General features: G+C 42.5%; 1 protein-coding gene across 1 annotated transcript; it reads right to left on the bottom strand.

Moving 5' to 3' along the window:
- Window positions 1-922: 922 nt before the first annotated feature.
- On the bottom strand, window positions 923-9,728 carry LOC133540254 (nucleoporin NUP42-like). The gene is made up of 9 exons (XM_061882846.1): window positions 9,504-9,728; window positions 7,554-7,754; window positions 6,074-6,116; window positions 5,898-6,002; window positions 5,696-5,790; window positions 5,550-5,608; window positions 5,403-5,471; window positions 4,431-4,530; window positions 923-1,545 (listed from the first exon to the last, which is right to left on the bottom strand). Exons 1-9 carry the CDS (start codon window positions 9,634-9,636, stop codon window positions 1,091-1,093), a joined length of 1,260 nt encoding a protein of 419 aa, XP_061738830.1. The 5' UTR covers window positions 9,637-9,728; the 3' UTR covers window positions 923-1,090.
- Window positions 9,729-15,570: the final 5,842 nt, after the last annotated feature.

Genomic DNA, 15,570 nt, shown 5'->3' with positions numbered 1-15,570 from the left:
AAAGGAACAATATCAAAATGGCCCCCGCATGTGTGGCCCTCTGTGGAAAAAGTTTGGACACCCCTGCTTTACATCAACAGGCCAGGAAGTGATACATGGTCACAATTACTTGGCCTTCAAAGCTGATTCTGGTATTTGTGAGACTAAATACTGTATATTTTTCAATGACTGGTGTTTAAGGTACTCCCTTTGTTGTGCAATGTGTGTGTGTATATCTGGGATAAGCGGTGGGAAAATGGATGGATATTAAAACTGTAACTTTTAGTGGGACACTGCACATTTCCTGTCCCCAGAAAAAAGTTCAACATAGAGCAACTTCTTTCGGACGTCACAGTACTCGGTATCCCCCGTTTCCTTCACTGTTCCCCACTTTGCCCTGGGAGGATTTGTTGAAATTAAATTTAATTCAAAAAGCTCTCATATCCTGGCTATGTAGCGGTCTCATGTCACTCAGTAAGAAAACAGTATTCGAAGCTAGGGTTGCATGGGAAAAAGAATGAAGTGTGGATTTCACTGATGACTGGTGGGCTAAGGCCATCGATAGAATAAAGTCTGCATGGTGCCTTCTGCCTACTCAAGACCGCGAGCAGATGTTATTGCATTCTCATCTCTCCAAGCTCGGAGAAGAATACTTTTTGAATGGAAGTCTCCCAAGTCTCCCCTCTCATCGTTGTTGGCTGAAAGATATTATGCTCGTCATCAAACTTTAAAAATTAAATACAATCTAAGAGGGTCTTTAAACAAGTTCCAATCAAGGTGGCGCCCCTTTATCTCCCACTTCAATAAGCTGAAGCCACTTTCTGATGACTAAGTAGCAACTCTGTCTGTTTGGTAACCAAGTTACTCCTTTCAAGACGTGTAATAATGTGTGTACATTTAGTGTACTTAGCCAGCATTGTCTATAAGAAGCTTGAACACTCATGTAGTTTTTTTCATTCACTTTTTATTTTATTTTATGTGCATTGATTTAATTTGTCCAAGGACTGTTTGGAGTGTGGGGAGTGAGGGGTTTGTTATAAATATTTCTATATGTGCATCAATTTGAATGAATAAAAACTGTTCATGAAAAATAAATAAATAAATGTAAGCATTAAATGGCAAGCATTGCAGCAGAAGGCGGCTTCAGAGGAATCAGACCCAATGTGAACCTTTGTGCTTTGAACTGATCCAGCTCCTCCTGGGTTAGCTCGCTCTCAAGGGAGTAAAGACCGCCTGAGGTTTCCACCGCACGCACCTGTCCTGGCAAATTTCCTGCAGGTGCGCCGGACTTCTCCATCGCTTTGTTGGTCTCGCCTGTGGAGGGGGAACCTGTCCCTGAAGATGGAGACGCAAGTTTTTCGCCGGACGAGCGGGGGGAAGGGTAGCCCGGAGGTGCATCAGAACTTGTAGACTGGGTGGCGTCAGACCCAGAGGGCGGTTGTGTCACAGCTGGGATGGCACTGCTGAAACCTGGAGGAGATGTTGGGGCCACTGGAGAGCCTAATCCACTCGCTGGAGAAGCTAAACTGATATTAGTTGCTTGGGCTGGTGGTTCGGCCTCAAACCCTAAAGAAGAGCAAGATGAGGAATGACATGTTTGTACGTTACACATCTACCGCTAAAAAGCCTCCAAAATCAGAAAAATTTTACATCCACAGACGATGAGCTCACCAAACATCTGACTAAGAGCTGCACCAGGGCCATTTTTTAGCTCGCATTACTGGCCTATAGTTTTAAAATGAATGTAATATATTTTTATTCCGTTTTTCAGGATTTTGCAGGCTTTTTTTTGGTAATTTTTATATGTTCTGCACATTAAAGTGTAACTGAACTTTTTGGGGGGAATTTTGCCTATCGTTCACGAGCATGAAAGATAAGAAGACAAATGTTTTTTTGCATTCTAACGTGTCAAAATCGTCTCGTTCTTGCTGGCTAGAAATTAGTCCGGCAATGATTAAAATGGCCAAAATATGGTAAACACTGTATGTGATAGAGTAGGTTACTCTGGATGTGAAATGCTGGTCTGATATCATCTTAGGACAAGGACTCCGGTCAGAGAGTATGCCACAGAGAAGCTTTCAGGCACTCTTTAATGTTGAAGTTGAACAATTGTGATTTAGGTGTGTATGGGTGTGTGTGTGTGTGATCTAAAAGGAACACATACAAAGAATGATTAGGATACATTTAGGCAATATAATATGCAATAATGTAACAGGACATGTATAATATTATATCTAATATAATATACCCTACAATGTCTTATAAACCGAATATACAAAGAAATTTACATTGAGATGAAGTCCATTAGAGATGAATGCAAAAAATAAGCACTGTTGATTTAGACAGTGCTTTAAATGTGGTCTGCTTCACCATCTAGTAGTAGAATAGAGTAACTACTGTGTAATAAGAAGTATTAACAGGGCGAAAGTTGAGCTGGCGAATTATATCGTCAAGCAGAAACATTGTTGCAAACAAACACTCGGTTAAAGATACATCTGACACATTATGGGCATTTTAGCATTAATAACCGTGCTATATTCGACTTACACTTACATTTTAGTCAGGAACGCACACAATGCTGTTTACACAATCACCCAACAGCCCATACTACGCAGAAACGCTACAAACAGGAAATGACGTCTCAGACTAGATCGCCAAATTAAGAGCACAGGAAATCTTACATCTCAAAACTGCGTCAGAATAAGATAAGACTAAAACACTTTCTGACATTGTACATATTACATACTGTTATGAACGTGTCTGTTACTACATTATCTACATTTACTTGCAGTTTGTTTATTAAAATGTTGGAGTGTTTTGAAGTTGTTTTAGAGGGCTTTGAAGGCTACAACGATGATTCCCATGAGCTATTTTTTATCTTTAATACCCTAAAAAAAAACAACTGTGTTCATGTCCCTCATAATGATTGTGTACGACAGGCAAAATGCACCCCAAAAAAGTGAAGTTCCCCTTTAAGAGCTCTAGTTAACTGTTGGTAGTGATCTATATCCATGGTAATTTTAATTAACTTAATCTGGATGAATAAAGGTTAAATAAATATATTAATACATGTAAACTCGTGGTGTGTTATCCAGAAGGCTTGGTGCTGTAGACGGTGTTTGGAAGTAAGTCTGAGCTAGACACAGGAAGACAAAAACTGTGCTGTTTAAGCAATAAATACTTAATATATTGTTACACGTTTCTGTTGTCTACACAAGAAACAACCAGTTTTGATTAGACAGTTGATGTGCGCCTTTGAGATCAGCGGCAAATTCGATTGCCGAAAATGACGCAGATTGGCCAAAATGTACTGGTAGGCTTTGGGCATTGGACGAAGTTGCGAGGTCCTGCATATTTCCAAGAAAATGCCTGAATTTGCGCGATTATGCAAGGACTGTTTTCTAACATGCAATAATAGATATTACACTCATTTATTGACCTACTTTGGACTGGTTTTAGCATATTTAATGTACTGTCATAATCAAAGTTGATGTTTAGACTTTATATTATTAGTAGTGGTTAACTTTTTTTTTTAACACTTGTATAAACATGAAAGCTCTAAATATCAACCTTGCCTGTTAACTATGTTGTATTACGATAGTATCCAGCCCAAAGTTTAAACTTGTATCAACACATTTCTAAGAATTTGACATATGTTGAAATGTTGACATTAACTGTGGCCAAATTAAGCACTAAAGTAATATTTGATTGATGATAATGCAAGTAACCCTTTTAAATGCAACAAACATTTTTCATACTTTAGTATTTCTTTCTACCAGTCTAATTGGAAGTCCAATAACTCAATTATCTTAAATAAGTAAATAAACAAAACAATAAAATACACTGTTAATTTATGTTATCAAAAATTGCACCTCAATACTGAACATCTTGAAGTGCAGTTTTTCCTCAATTGGTAAAAAACTGGATCGGGTGTTTTTGTTGTCTTTTTTTAATTTCCAATGCCATCACGACATACTTGCTCATTCATCTGTGTTGAAGCAGTTTGAAGATGAAATATTCCCACACACAGATGTTTGCCTTTACAATCATCTTTTTCCCCCTAAATGTTCTGACTTAGCAGTGCTTCTCACTGGCGAGGCAATGTCCGTGTATTCTGTCTGTAAGCTAGCAGCTCTGCCTGCTCACACCGACACAAAGATTGTTGATGACTGACAAAAAGCTTACTCGGTTCACTGAATTCATTCTGCTGTCAAATAAGCACGCTCAGGTGCTGAGAGCGATGTACAAAGTGGGACAGCTAGTATCCATTTTGAAAGACAGAAACGAAGAAAATAACAGACCTCGGAATTTATAGATGCTAAAAAGTTCATTTTATCGTTCAATAAATTTACTTTTTTGGCCTAGGTTTACTTTTTAATGAACCGCAGAAACCCTGAAGAATGCATTCAGAAGATTTCTGAAACTGACCCTTAGAAAAAGTAAACTCTTACCTTTATTGCCAACATCAAGGGAAGAGGACCCCCATCCAGCAGGTGCTGACCCAAAGCCACTTGACGAGGTCCGAGGTGCTGGATATCTTAGTTCTGCAATCTGTGAAATGATCCAACAATTAGGTACTGCATCAAAAATAAATACATGTATTAATTAGGGCTGTCTTCAAATAGTTTAATATTCGAGTGGGAGTAATCTGATTTGACAATTAACCTTGCAGTTGAATCGTCTGCTTTTAAACTAAGTTAATTCCTGCGCGTGCCTCGCAATGCAGCAGGTGTGTTGGGAGGAAACATTGATTGTTTTCATCATGTCTTCTTTAAATATTACAATAATATTATTCTGTGCGGACAAATAGTATTCAGAAAGTAAGAGATAAATCTTAACCTCGGTTTTTACTTGCTTCCTGGTGTGACGTCACGTCTCTAAAATCAGCTGGCCGTGTTTCGGCCACCTTTTATTATATTCAATCTACCGCTTAGCCCCACAGGCTTAACTGTGCTCTTAAAAATGGTAATGATCCTTTTGCAGGTTCACGTATGGAAACTTTTTTAAAACTTTTACATCCTCAAGTTTGATGTCCACTCGGTGCTGCGTCAAAGCCGAGGACTTCACACACTGCAGTTAAGCCTTTTTGTGAGGTGGAAAAAATTGCAAATTAGATCTTTATATTGTTCATTTTCATATAGTACGGTATTCCTTTCACATGTACCTTTTATTAACTTTGAAATATTCACATATATGTGCTAGAAAACATCTATGCGACATTAGTCACACCTAGTGACTAGTCAGTGTACACTATTATATATCTTAGATTTGTTCCCATTAAATAAATGAATAAATAAATAAAAACATCCCACATGACCTTGGACAATGGGCAAAATCTATCAAATCAGATTTGACTATGAAAATGTTGAGAGGAAAACAGCCCTAGTATAAATATTCAATATGAGTGACTGTGTGTGCCTCACCAAAGCTGCACGAGTAGATTGATTCATTCGGTCTCCCCACTGAATGAGCAGCCAGCTGATGCGATCGAGCTAAAGAAGAAGACCAGGACCAAGCATTAAACACTTTTCACACCAATTCAAGATTCCAACTTTCAACGCTACACTTACGTAACTCTCGGTGGAGTAATATTCAAACCTCTGCTCTTCTGGAGATATGTCTGCAAACCCTACAGTGGTGGGGTGAGAGGGGAGAGACATCATGTTGGTCTGCTGATGTAATACGAAAACAAATGTCACGTGTGTTTGATACCGACCAGAAAACGGTGCCTTGGAGCCGCTAGAACATGAAAAGCTTGACTGGCCTGAGCTCTCCCAAACCATCATGTCACTCTGAGTCTGAATGATCTCCCTGAGAAGGACAAGGATGTTAACATTTTTAGGGGACGACATCAGAGGGCAATTTGTGCTTTTACGTCATTGTTGCATGATTCATAGTTAAGGAAAAAGACAACTCACAGTTTTTGCTCTTCATCTTCTTCACCCGGTGCTGGTCCTCTGTCTCCTTCTCCTCCTCTTCCACCCCGTTCATCGTCTCCGCGGTTAATGCCCACTGTCGAAACACTGTTTTGAGAAGAGACGCTAAATTCGGAGCTCTTCAAGCTGTGTCCTCTCCCACCACACTGATTACTCACACAGGAGGACACTTGCTGGCTATGTCCTCCTTTTTGGTGAGAGGGATTCACCGGAACCTTGTTTCTATGCCCTGAAACACACACAGAAGTGACATTGGAGCATTTTTATCAAAACAGTTGAGACAGCCTGGGTTCTGTTTTAGGGAGTTTTCCCTCACCTCCGTCTTGGTCTTGTTCACTCTGCAGGTCAATTCCGAGTTTTTACCCATATGTGACCTGTATCAGGTCTTCAAGCAGACATTGAAGCAAATTATCCCGTAGAACTGCGGGAGCCAAAATACTTCTCTTCTTCCTTATTCTCACATGTGCAATAATTTTGATTCAGAACACGTTGAATTTGATCACAAAAAACCCTTGAAACTGTCACAAATGTGCCAGTACTGAGACCGACTAGAGCTGAAGCCAATTTTACTTCTGTAAACACTGAAGTGCTCGCTACCTCATGTCTGCAAGAGGGTCAGTTTGCATTCACATTAAAAATCACATTTTTTTGTAATATGAACAGCCACTAAAAAGGACTGGATTTGACCCAAAAAAATGTAAATGGGACATTGAACCCGGTGTGAACGCAGCCTAAATGCTTTAGTTGGTTCTTTTTATGTACGAGGAGACGAGTTCTGGACCTGTTGTATGTATAGAGTGCCTTAAGATAACTTATTTTGTTAATTATTAGCCTCTCACATGTTAGTTATTTAAGTCATTGACTATATTTCCGTTAACTGTTAATACCAATTGTTCCATTAAACGCAGAGAGCAGTCTACCAAGTCAAATTGCTTGTGGCCAATAATGCTGATTCTGAAATGGCAGCTATAGAAATACAATTAACTTTACTTAATTAGCATGTCTTTTGGTCATTAAATTTGATATATAAAAATTAAAATAAAAAACAAATAACTAGATTAAAAAAAAAAAAAAAACTTTTAATTTTAGTTGTCATATAACCAATATGAAAATCATCAGAAAAACAACCTGTATGTGTCCTATCACATTGTGTTGTGCATTATAAACTCAAAAGCAATTCAGCTGCTGACGCAGAAGCTAGCTTGCCTCTTGTTAATGCCATAGCAGTGTGAGTGTCTCTGTGAACAATGCGATGTGTTACTATGCCAAAAAAATACCAGTATTCGCTCTTACAATAACAATGGCTATACAGCTTAGTTATTGTACAGGTTACGGAACGTAAATTAAGTGTAGCGCCCATTTAAACGCAGCAGACAGAGTGTTAAACATGGCTTTCATTGGTCATGCAGGACTTTGTTGCTCCTTTCAAAATAAGATATCCTGCATGCCGCCCGCACAAATGCCCTGCTAACACTCTGCTGGGAAGAATAACAATAACAACACTGGATTCATATGTGTATACCTCACCAGCCACCCCGAAAATCCACCAGCCTTCATGCCTCAAAAGTCCATGAAGACGCTTCCACCGGCAAAGAAGCTGCCGGATGAAAAGCCACTGGCCATTCTCATTTCAGCGGCGTCTGAAAAGTGTAAAAAGCCCGTCAGAGACGCCCGTGAGGCCAAGGTGTTTTGCAATTTGCTCATGAGAATAACATGACGGCAGTGGACAGAGCGAGCGAACAGCGAGCCTTGGCGTTCCCCACATTAGCGTGGCAACTGGCCTGCTAGGGTGGGCCTTCATTTGATTTCCACGCTGTGTGTACGTCCCAACAGGTGAAGCTGTCAATGATATCACCCGAGTGAAGCGCAGGTAAAACAATACATGAATCAGTGATACATTTGATCGCTGTGAAGTCAGAGATGCATTGGACCCCCGCCCCCACCATCGCTGAAGACACTGGACCTCTCCCCAGCAGACCTTCTGGACACAATTTTTTTAACCGCCCTATTTTAATATTTTATATTTATTTAAGTACAATTTATGTTTACATTTATGAGTCCATTCAATTTTTTGTCAGTTTATTTCTTTATGATAATGTTATTATTTTCAAAATACAGAACAATGATAAACAATTCTACAGTTTTGACAAATACAAGTTTAAATCCTTTTAACTGGTTAGTCGTTTTAAAACCAAATTGATTGTCAGTGGTAATGTATTTTTGAAACTAAAGAATATATTCAAATACTTTAGAGCAGAGGCATCTTAAGTGTGGCCCAAAAGCCATTTGCGGTCCGCAGCTTACTTTTTTTTACAGCCTGCGACAGATTTGACAACAACGGCAAAAAAAAAATATATATATATAATGAATTATATGAGTTGATTTTGATATTCAAGCACGGAAAGTAATATATATATATATGTGTGACTTAACACTTTCATGAGTGGACTTTTTAGGATACATTTAAACAGACCTTTTTCTAATAAACTGTCAATATTCAAAAAACTATAATGAACCAAAAGCAATGTTGTTATGAATGAATAAGGCGTTAATTACTTCACATCAAACATTCCTCTTTAAACTTTTTTGAGGAAAAATATTGCAAACCCAGTTTATAAAATTTTCTTTGGTCTTAACATGCAGTTGAGACACATTCATTCTATCCATCCATCCATTTTATACCGCTTGTCCCATTCGGGGTCACGGGCGGGGATTGATGGAGGCTATCTCAGCTGCATTCTATCCTGCTAAAAGTATACTTAAACCATCCATCCATCTTCTTCCGCTTATCCGAGGTCGGGTCGCGGGGGAAACAGCCTAAGCAGGGAAACCCAGACTTCCCTTTCCCCAGCCACTTCGTCTAGCTCTTCCCGGGGGATCCCGAGGCGCTCCCAGGCCAGCCGGGAGACAGTCTTCCCAACGTGTCCTGGGTCTTCCCCGTGGCCTCTTACCGGTTGGACGTGCCCTAAACACCTCCCTCGGGAGGCGTTCGGGTGGCATCCTGACCACTTTCTGTCATAATGGTTTTCTACCTAATATTTAGGCAATTAGTAATGTACGATTTGGATGGATAACAACCCGTTATTTTAAAGGAGTAGTTGTCGATTATTTGAGTTTAGTTGATACATTTGCAAAACTTTGTAAAAAGTTAAATCTGTAAAACGGAAGTTGCTGACTTTCAGCGCATGCACAAACGGATAATACGTTTTCTTCCCCCCTATAGGCCAATCAGCTGTCGTGTATTTAAACAGCAACTTCCGGTTCCCGAATTTGAAAAAGACGTCCGTTAATTACGTTATAATAGTTTAGTAACTGATGATTTTTATTTGTGCCATATGAACTATAAAGTGATAATCAATCTGTCTTTGGATCTACTTATTGTTTTTCGACACGAACAAAAAGAAAGCTACGTTGTTCAATTGAACATTTACATATTACAAAATTACATTGAAATAAACAAATTGTTTTTTTGTTCTTAAAAATTCCCATTCATTAAACGAAAATATCAATTACCAAACTATACACTGACCCTAAGAGCGCCCAACTATTTGTTTTAAAATACAACTATATATACATAACATATCTTACCTGTATCTCCTCTGGAGTGCTGTTGAGAGGTAGAGCGGTTATAGCCTCTTCCTCCTCCTCCAACCGGGTGCTCGTTCCAGCATTTAACACCATATTGACAACGTCCTTGCATGAAATACTTACAGACAGTCATGATTTCTCTTTTTATGGCTTTAAACTTAACCGTCAGCTTGTCTTGTCGCTCCTACTTGCTCCACTATCCACCTGTCAACTCTATCAGACCGCGCATGCGCTAAAGTGTCGTCACTTCCGTCGCTGTCAATTTTGACACTGTGTGACGTCATCGATGGCTGAGCTTCTCCTTACCTTCGTTGCCATGTTTTTCCATCCCAACAGTAAATAAACCAACAACCTGTCATCTCCATGATATTTTTCTGAAATTTTTTTTTAAGCCTACATTTCCTTGTCTATGTGTAAAAAGTAGTGTTGCTTCACTTTCGGGACCTGAATATGCGCTCTTACGTTGGTGTAAAAGGGTCTATTGGTTACAATTTGGCAACCCTGCCTGCCACGCCCCTTTCCCGTGTCTTCTTGTAACATGGGAGTGACCTTTGATTGATTGATTGATTGATACTTTTATTAGTAGATTGCACAGTTCAGTACATATTCCGTACAATTGACCACTAAATGGTAACACCCGAATAAGTTTTTCAACTTGTCGGGGTCGGGGTCCACGTTAATCAATTCATGGTACAAATATATACTATCAACATAATACAGTCATCACACAAGTTAATCATCATAGTATGTACATTGAATTATTTACATTATTTACAATCCGGGGGGTGGGATGAGGAGCTGTTATAGGGTTTGTGTTGTCACAACACCCCTTGTGAAATGGTACGTCCCAGCAGCATGACGGAAGTGGGCGTGTGTGATGTTCTGGCGCCAGTTGAATACAGCCTTACTAGAATATGCACTGGTGTCTCGAGTCTTATTATTCATACACACAAACATGGTGTCAGAAGTGACTAGTACCACACAAAGTCTGGTGGAAGAGTACCGTGTTTCAGAGAGGGACCTGTGAAGACGAGGAAGAAAAGAAAAGAGTGGAACGACGTTAGCAACAAGCTCTGCTAACAACATCAACATGGCTACAAACATCCCGCCACCGGAGGAGATGAAGATAAGTGGCGATCTTGCAAGTAACTGGGAAAACTTCAGAGCAGAATTCGAAGACTTTGTACCTGCTACAGGTTTGCAAAACAAAGCAAAAGAGGTACAAGCAGCCACCTTACGACGAGTGATGGGCGGGGAATGTCGTCACATATACAAACACAACTTGGGACTAACACCGGAACAAGGAAAGGACGTGACAGTTATTCTCGATGCCTTGGAGGGATATTTCAAGCCAGCTAGAAACGTCATATTTGAGAGGTACGTTTTTGGCACCTGCAAGCAAGATGAAGGGGAGCCCATTGATGCATTTGTAACAAAGTTGAGGGAGAAGGCTGCTTCCTGTGAGTATGGACAACTCAGAGAGGATCTGATAAGAGACAGACTGGTGCTGGGGGTGAGTGATGAAAGCGTGCGCCGCCGTCTACTCCGACAGAAGGATCTCACACTAGCATCAGCCATAGAAATATGCAGAGCTGCTGAGATGACAGACAAGAGGATAAAAACAATCACACAGGACAGGACACTAGAGACAGTGCATGCAACGGATGGCCGGCGGCCGCGAGTCCCACCCAGGCTGGAACGCTCGGACAGGTTCCAGAATCAGACTCCAGGCACAAGTGAAAACAGCACGTGCAAATTCTGCGGGAACATGCACAGGCGTGGACGCGACATGTGTCCTGCATTTGGAAAAAACTGTCGCCACTGTGGAACAGCAAATCATTTTGCCAAGGTGTGTATGAAGAGGGGCCAAGCTACACGACAGCTACATGCAGCTGACATGGAGGTACATGAGGACATGGACAGGTCTGACACAGACGCTCACATATACACAGCAGAGTGCATAGGGGCGATTCAGGGTCGGGGGAAGAAATGGTTTGCCAACATAAAAATGAATAGAGGGTCTCAGAGGTGTCAGTTAGATTCAGGTGCTACCTGTGATGTTATGAGCATAAAAGACATGAGAAGACTTGCTCCAGAAGCCAAATTACTACCAAGTCAGACCAAATTAGTACTGTATTCGGGCCAATCGATGCACTCAATAGGCATATTCCAAACAAAGTGTCTAGTGAGGGGAAAAGCACACAAGCTACAATTTGAGATAGTAAGAAGCGGGCAGAGACCCCTATTGTCAGGTGAAACAAGTGAGCGTTTAGGTTTAATGCACTTCACCATTCCAGAGGAGCTGCTTATGGTAGGGCATAGCAATTTAGAGCCACTAACCAGGCAGCACCTTGTGCTGACTTATCATGATGTTTTTAACGAGCCAGTTGAGTCCCTCCCAGGGGATGTTCATTTTGAGCTACATACTGACGTGGCCCCAGTGCAGGCTTCTCCACGTAACGTCCCAGTAGCTCTCAGAGATGCAGTCAAGGCTCAGCTAGACAAATATGAAAAAGAGGGCCATTTAATCTCAGTGACAGAGCCTACTGAATGGATTAGCAACATGGTAATTATAAAACAGCCAGAGAAGTTAAGGATTTGCATAGACCCTAAGTCATTAAATCAAGCCCTAAGGAGGTCTCACTACATAATGCCGACACTTGAAGATGTGTTACACAAGCTTCCCAGGGCTCGCATATTCACACTTGTTGATGCACGAGATGCTTTTTTACAGTGTAAGCTAGACGAGGAAAGCAGTTACACCACCACGTTCTGGACGCCGTGGGGCAGGAAGCGCTGGTTAAAGCTGCCATTTGGGGTGTCTGTGGCCCCAGAAATCTATCAGCGAAAGCAGCATGAGCTACTTGCAGGTTTAAGCGGGGTAGAGCCAATAGCAGATGACATACTGGTGGTTGGTTGTGGGGAGACAGATGAGGAGGCCATACATGACCACGACACAAAACTGTTAGCGCTCATGCAGAGGTGCAGGGAGGTTAAGCTGAGGTTGAGTTTAAAAAAACTGCAATTCAGGGTCAGAGAGGTCAAGTTTCACGGACACATTCTCTCGGCAGAGGGGCTCGGAGTGGACCCTGAGAAAAGTAGGGCGGTCCGGGACATGCCTCACCCCGAAGATGCCAAGGCCGTACAACGGTTCATCGGGTTTGTGACATACCTTGCAAGGTTCATGCCACGCCTCTCTGAGGTATGCGAGCCACTACGGAGGTTGTTGGACAAAGAGGTCCCATGGCACTGGCTGCCCAAACACGACGCTGCAGTCGAGGAGGTCAAGCGACTGGTCACAACGGCCCCGATTCTGAGATACTACGACGTGACAAAGCCAGTCGTCATCCAGAGCGATGCGAGTCAGAAAGGACTGGGCTGCTGCCTGATGCAGGAGGGTCAGCCTGTGGGGTACGCGTCGCGGGCGCTAACCCAAACTGAACAGAATTATGCACAAATAGAGAAAGAGTGTCTGAGTATCGTGTTTTCGTGCCAGCGTTTTCATTACTATTTGTATGGGCGAGCAGAGATAATAGCAGAAACCGACCACAAGCCGCTCATTTCAATTTTCACAAAACCCCTCCTAACAGCACCCAAAAGGCTTCAGAGCATGCTGCTCACTCTTCAGGCCTACAATCTCAAGGTAGTGTACAGGCCAGGACCTGATATGCATATTAGTGACACACTGAGCAGGGCCACTGCTCCAACACAGGGGACTGACGCTAAATATACAAAGCAGTTTATCTGTTGCCTGCAGAGGGAGCAAGAGGCCACTGAGTTAATAAACCAGGCTGATTACCTGAATGTCACCAGCCAGCGGCTAAACCAGATAAGACTGCACACAGAAGGCGATGGGAACCTTCAGTTATTGAAAGAGGTGGTGATCAAGGGATGGCCAGATCGCCGAGAGGATGCTCCTCTGGCGATAAGAGAATACTGGTCAATCCGGGACGAGATCAGTGCACAGGATGGGGTACTATTCAGAAGCCAGAGAGTCATAATACCAAAATCGTTGCGTGCAGAGATGTTGAAACGCATCCATGCCAGCCATGTAGGAGGAGATGCCTGCTACAGACAAGCCAGGGACACGCTGTTCTGGCCCAACATGCACAGTGAAATCAAGGACTATGTAAGCCAGTGCTCAGCGTGCAATGAATATTCACATGAGCAGCAGCGGGAGACAATGATGTCCCATGCACTTCCTACACGACCTTGGCAGATCCTCAGCATGGATCTGTTCAAACAAGCGGGCAAAGACTTTCTGATTATTGTTGACCATTACTCTGATTTCTGGGAAATAGAGCTGCTTCCAGAACTTTCAGCGGAGACCACAGTGCTGAGGTGCAAGGCTCAGTTTTCACGTCATGGACAACCGGATCGCGTGATAACAGATTGTGGGTCTCAGTTTGACTGTGAGACCTTCAGGAGATTCGCAAAAGAGTGGGACTTTGACCATGTCAAGTCCTCCCCCAGGCACCCAAAATCAAATGGAAAGGCCGAATCGGCCGTGAAGATAGTAAAGGCTCTATGCAAGAAGGCAGCCAGCGCAGGTAATGACCCATGGCTGGCCATTTTACAGTGGAGGAACACGCCCACGGAGGGCATGCTCAGCAGCCCCGCACAGAGGCTGATGTCTCGTAGGCTGAGGACTCCACTCCCAGTCGCTGACATGATTTTGGAGCCGCGTGTGGTCACTGGGGTCCCAGACAGGCTGCGGATAAAACACCAGGCAGCCAAACTCTGGTACGACAAATCGGCCAGGGACCTACCTGAGCTGTGTATTGGACAGGACATAAGGATGAAGCCCCTGCCTGGGGACAGGACGGGCAGGTGGCGAAGAGGAGTTTGTCTACAACAGGTGGGCCCCAGATCGTACCTAGTGGATGTTGAGGGGACATTCTATCGGCGTAACCGCGTGGATTTGCGACCAGAGGGTCGTGGCCGAGCGCCACCCTGAGCAAAACTGTGTACAGCATAGCTGCCCACCTGATGGGCAACCCAGCGGTACACCCAGCAGAGTAATGGACACTGACACAGGTGTCCAGGCCGTCAGGCCACTCAGGCAGAGTGACCAGCACCAGCCTATGGCTGGACCACCTCCATCAACATCACCACCACCACTACTTTCGCCAGCCGGGCACAGGACGGCAAGTGGCAGGTTGGTGAAAGTGCCTGACAGACTTAATCTTTAGGCACGTCTGAACTCTTGAATTGTGTTGGTTAAAGTATACCTGGTACTGTTTTGTAAAGATTGTTAACATACACACACACAAGAATAAAAAAAAAAAAAAAGAACAATGGTTTTCACTGTGTTTGCACTAAGGTTTTCAACAATGTAAAAGTTGGCATCTATAAAAGGGGAGATGTTATTGGGTTTGTGTTGTCACAACACCCCTTGTGAAATGGTACGTCCCAGCAGCATGAAGGAAGTGGGCGTGTGTGATGTTCTGGCGCCAGTTGAATACAGCCTTACTAGAATATGCACTGGTGTCTCGAGTCTTATTATTCATACACACAAACAGGAGCTTTGGTTGATATCAGAACTTCAGTCATCAACAATTGCATCAACAGAGAAATGTGGACATTGAAACAGTGTAGGTCTTACTTAGTAGGATATGTACAGCGAACAGAGAACATAGTGAGTTCAGATAACATAAGAACAAGTATATACATTAGAAGTACATTTGAGTTGTTTATAATCCGGGGAGATGGGATGTGAATGGAGGAGGGTATTAGTAAAGTGTTGAAGTTGCCTGGAGGTGTTGTTTTAGAGCGGTTTTGAAGGAATATAGAGATGCACTTACTTTTATACCTGTTGGGAGTGCATTCCACATTAATGTGGCATAGAAAGAGAATGAGTTAAGACCTTTGTTAGATCGGAATCTGGGTTTAACGTGGTTTGTAGAGCTCCCCCTGGTGTTGTGGTTATGGTGGTCATTTACGTTAAGGAAGTAGTTGGACATGTACTTCGGTATCATGGAGGTGTAGCGGATTTTATAGACTAGGCTCAGTGCAAGTTGTTTTACTCTGTCTTCCACCACTGAGCCAGCCCACTTTGGAGAAGTGG

Source organism: Nerophis ophidion, linkage group LG21 (assembly GCF_033978795.1).
Source record: "Nerophis ophidion isolate RoL-2023_Sa linkage group LG21, RoL_Noph_v1.0, whole genome shotgun sequence".
In the NCBI taxonomy this organism is placed as follows: Eukaryota; Metazoa; Chordata; class Actinopteri; order Syngnathiformes; family Syngnathidae; genus Nerophis; species Nerophis ophidion.
Note: the sequence above shows the minus strand (reverse complement) of the source record. Positions and strands in the feature narration are given on the sequence as shown.

Coding starts and splice junctions, on each gene's coding strand:
- LOC133540254 (XM_061882846.1), bottom strand. CDS start 9,636: ATGACTGTCTGTAAGTATTTCATGCAAGGACGTTGTCAATATGGTGTT. Junction 6,003..6,073: donor GCCAGCAAGTGTCCTCCTGT/GTGAGTAATCAG, acceptor TTCTCAAAACAG/TGTTTCGACAGTGGGCATTA. Junction 1,546..4,430: donor CCTTGATGTTGGCAATAAAG/GTAAGAGTTTAC, acceptor GCTCTTCTTTAG/GGTTTGAGGCCGAACCACCA.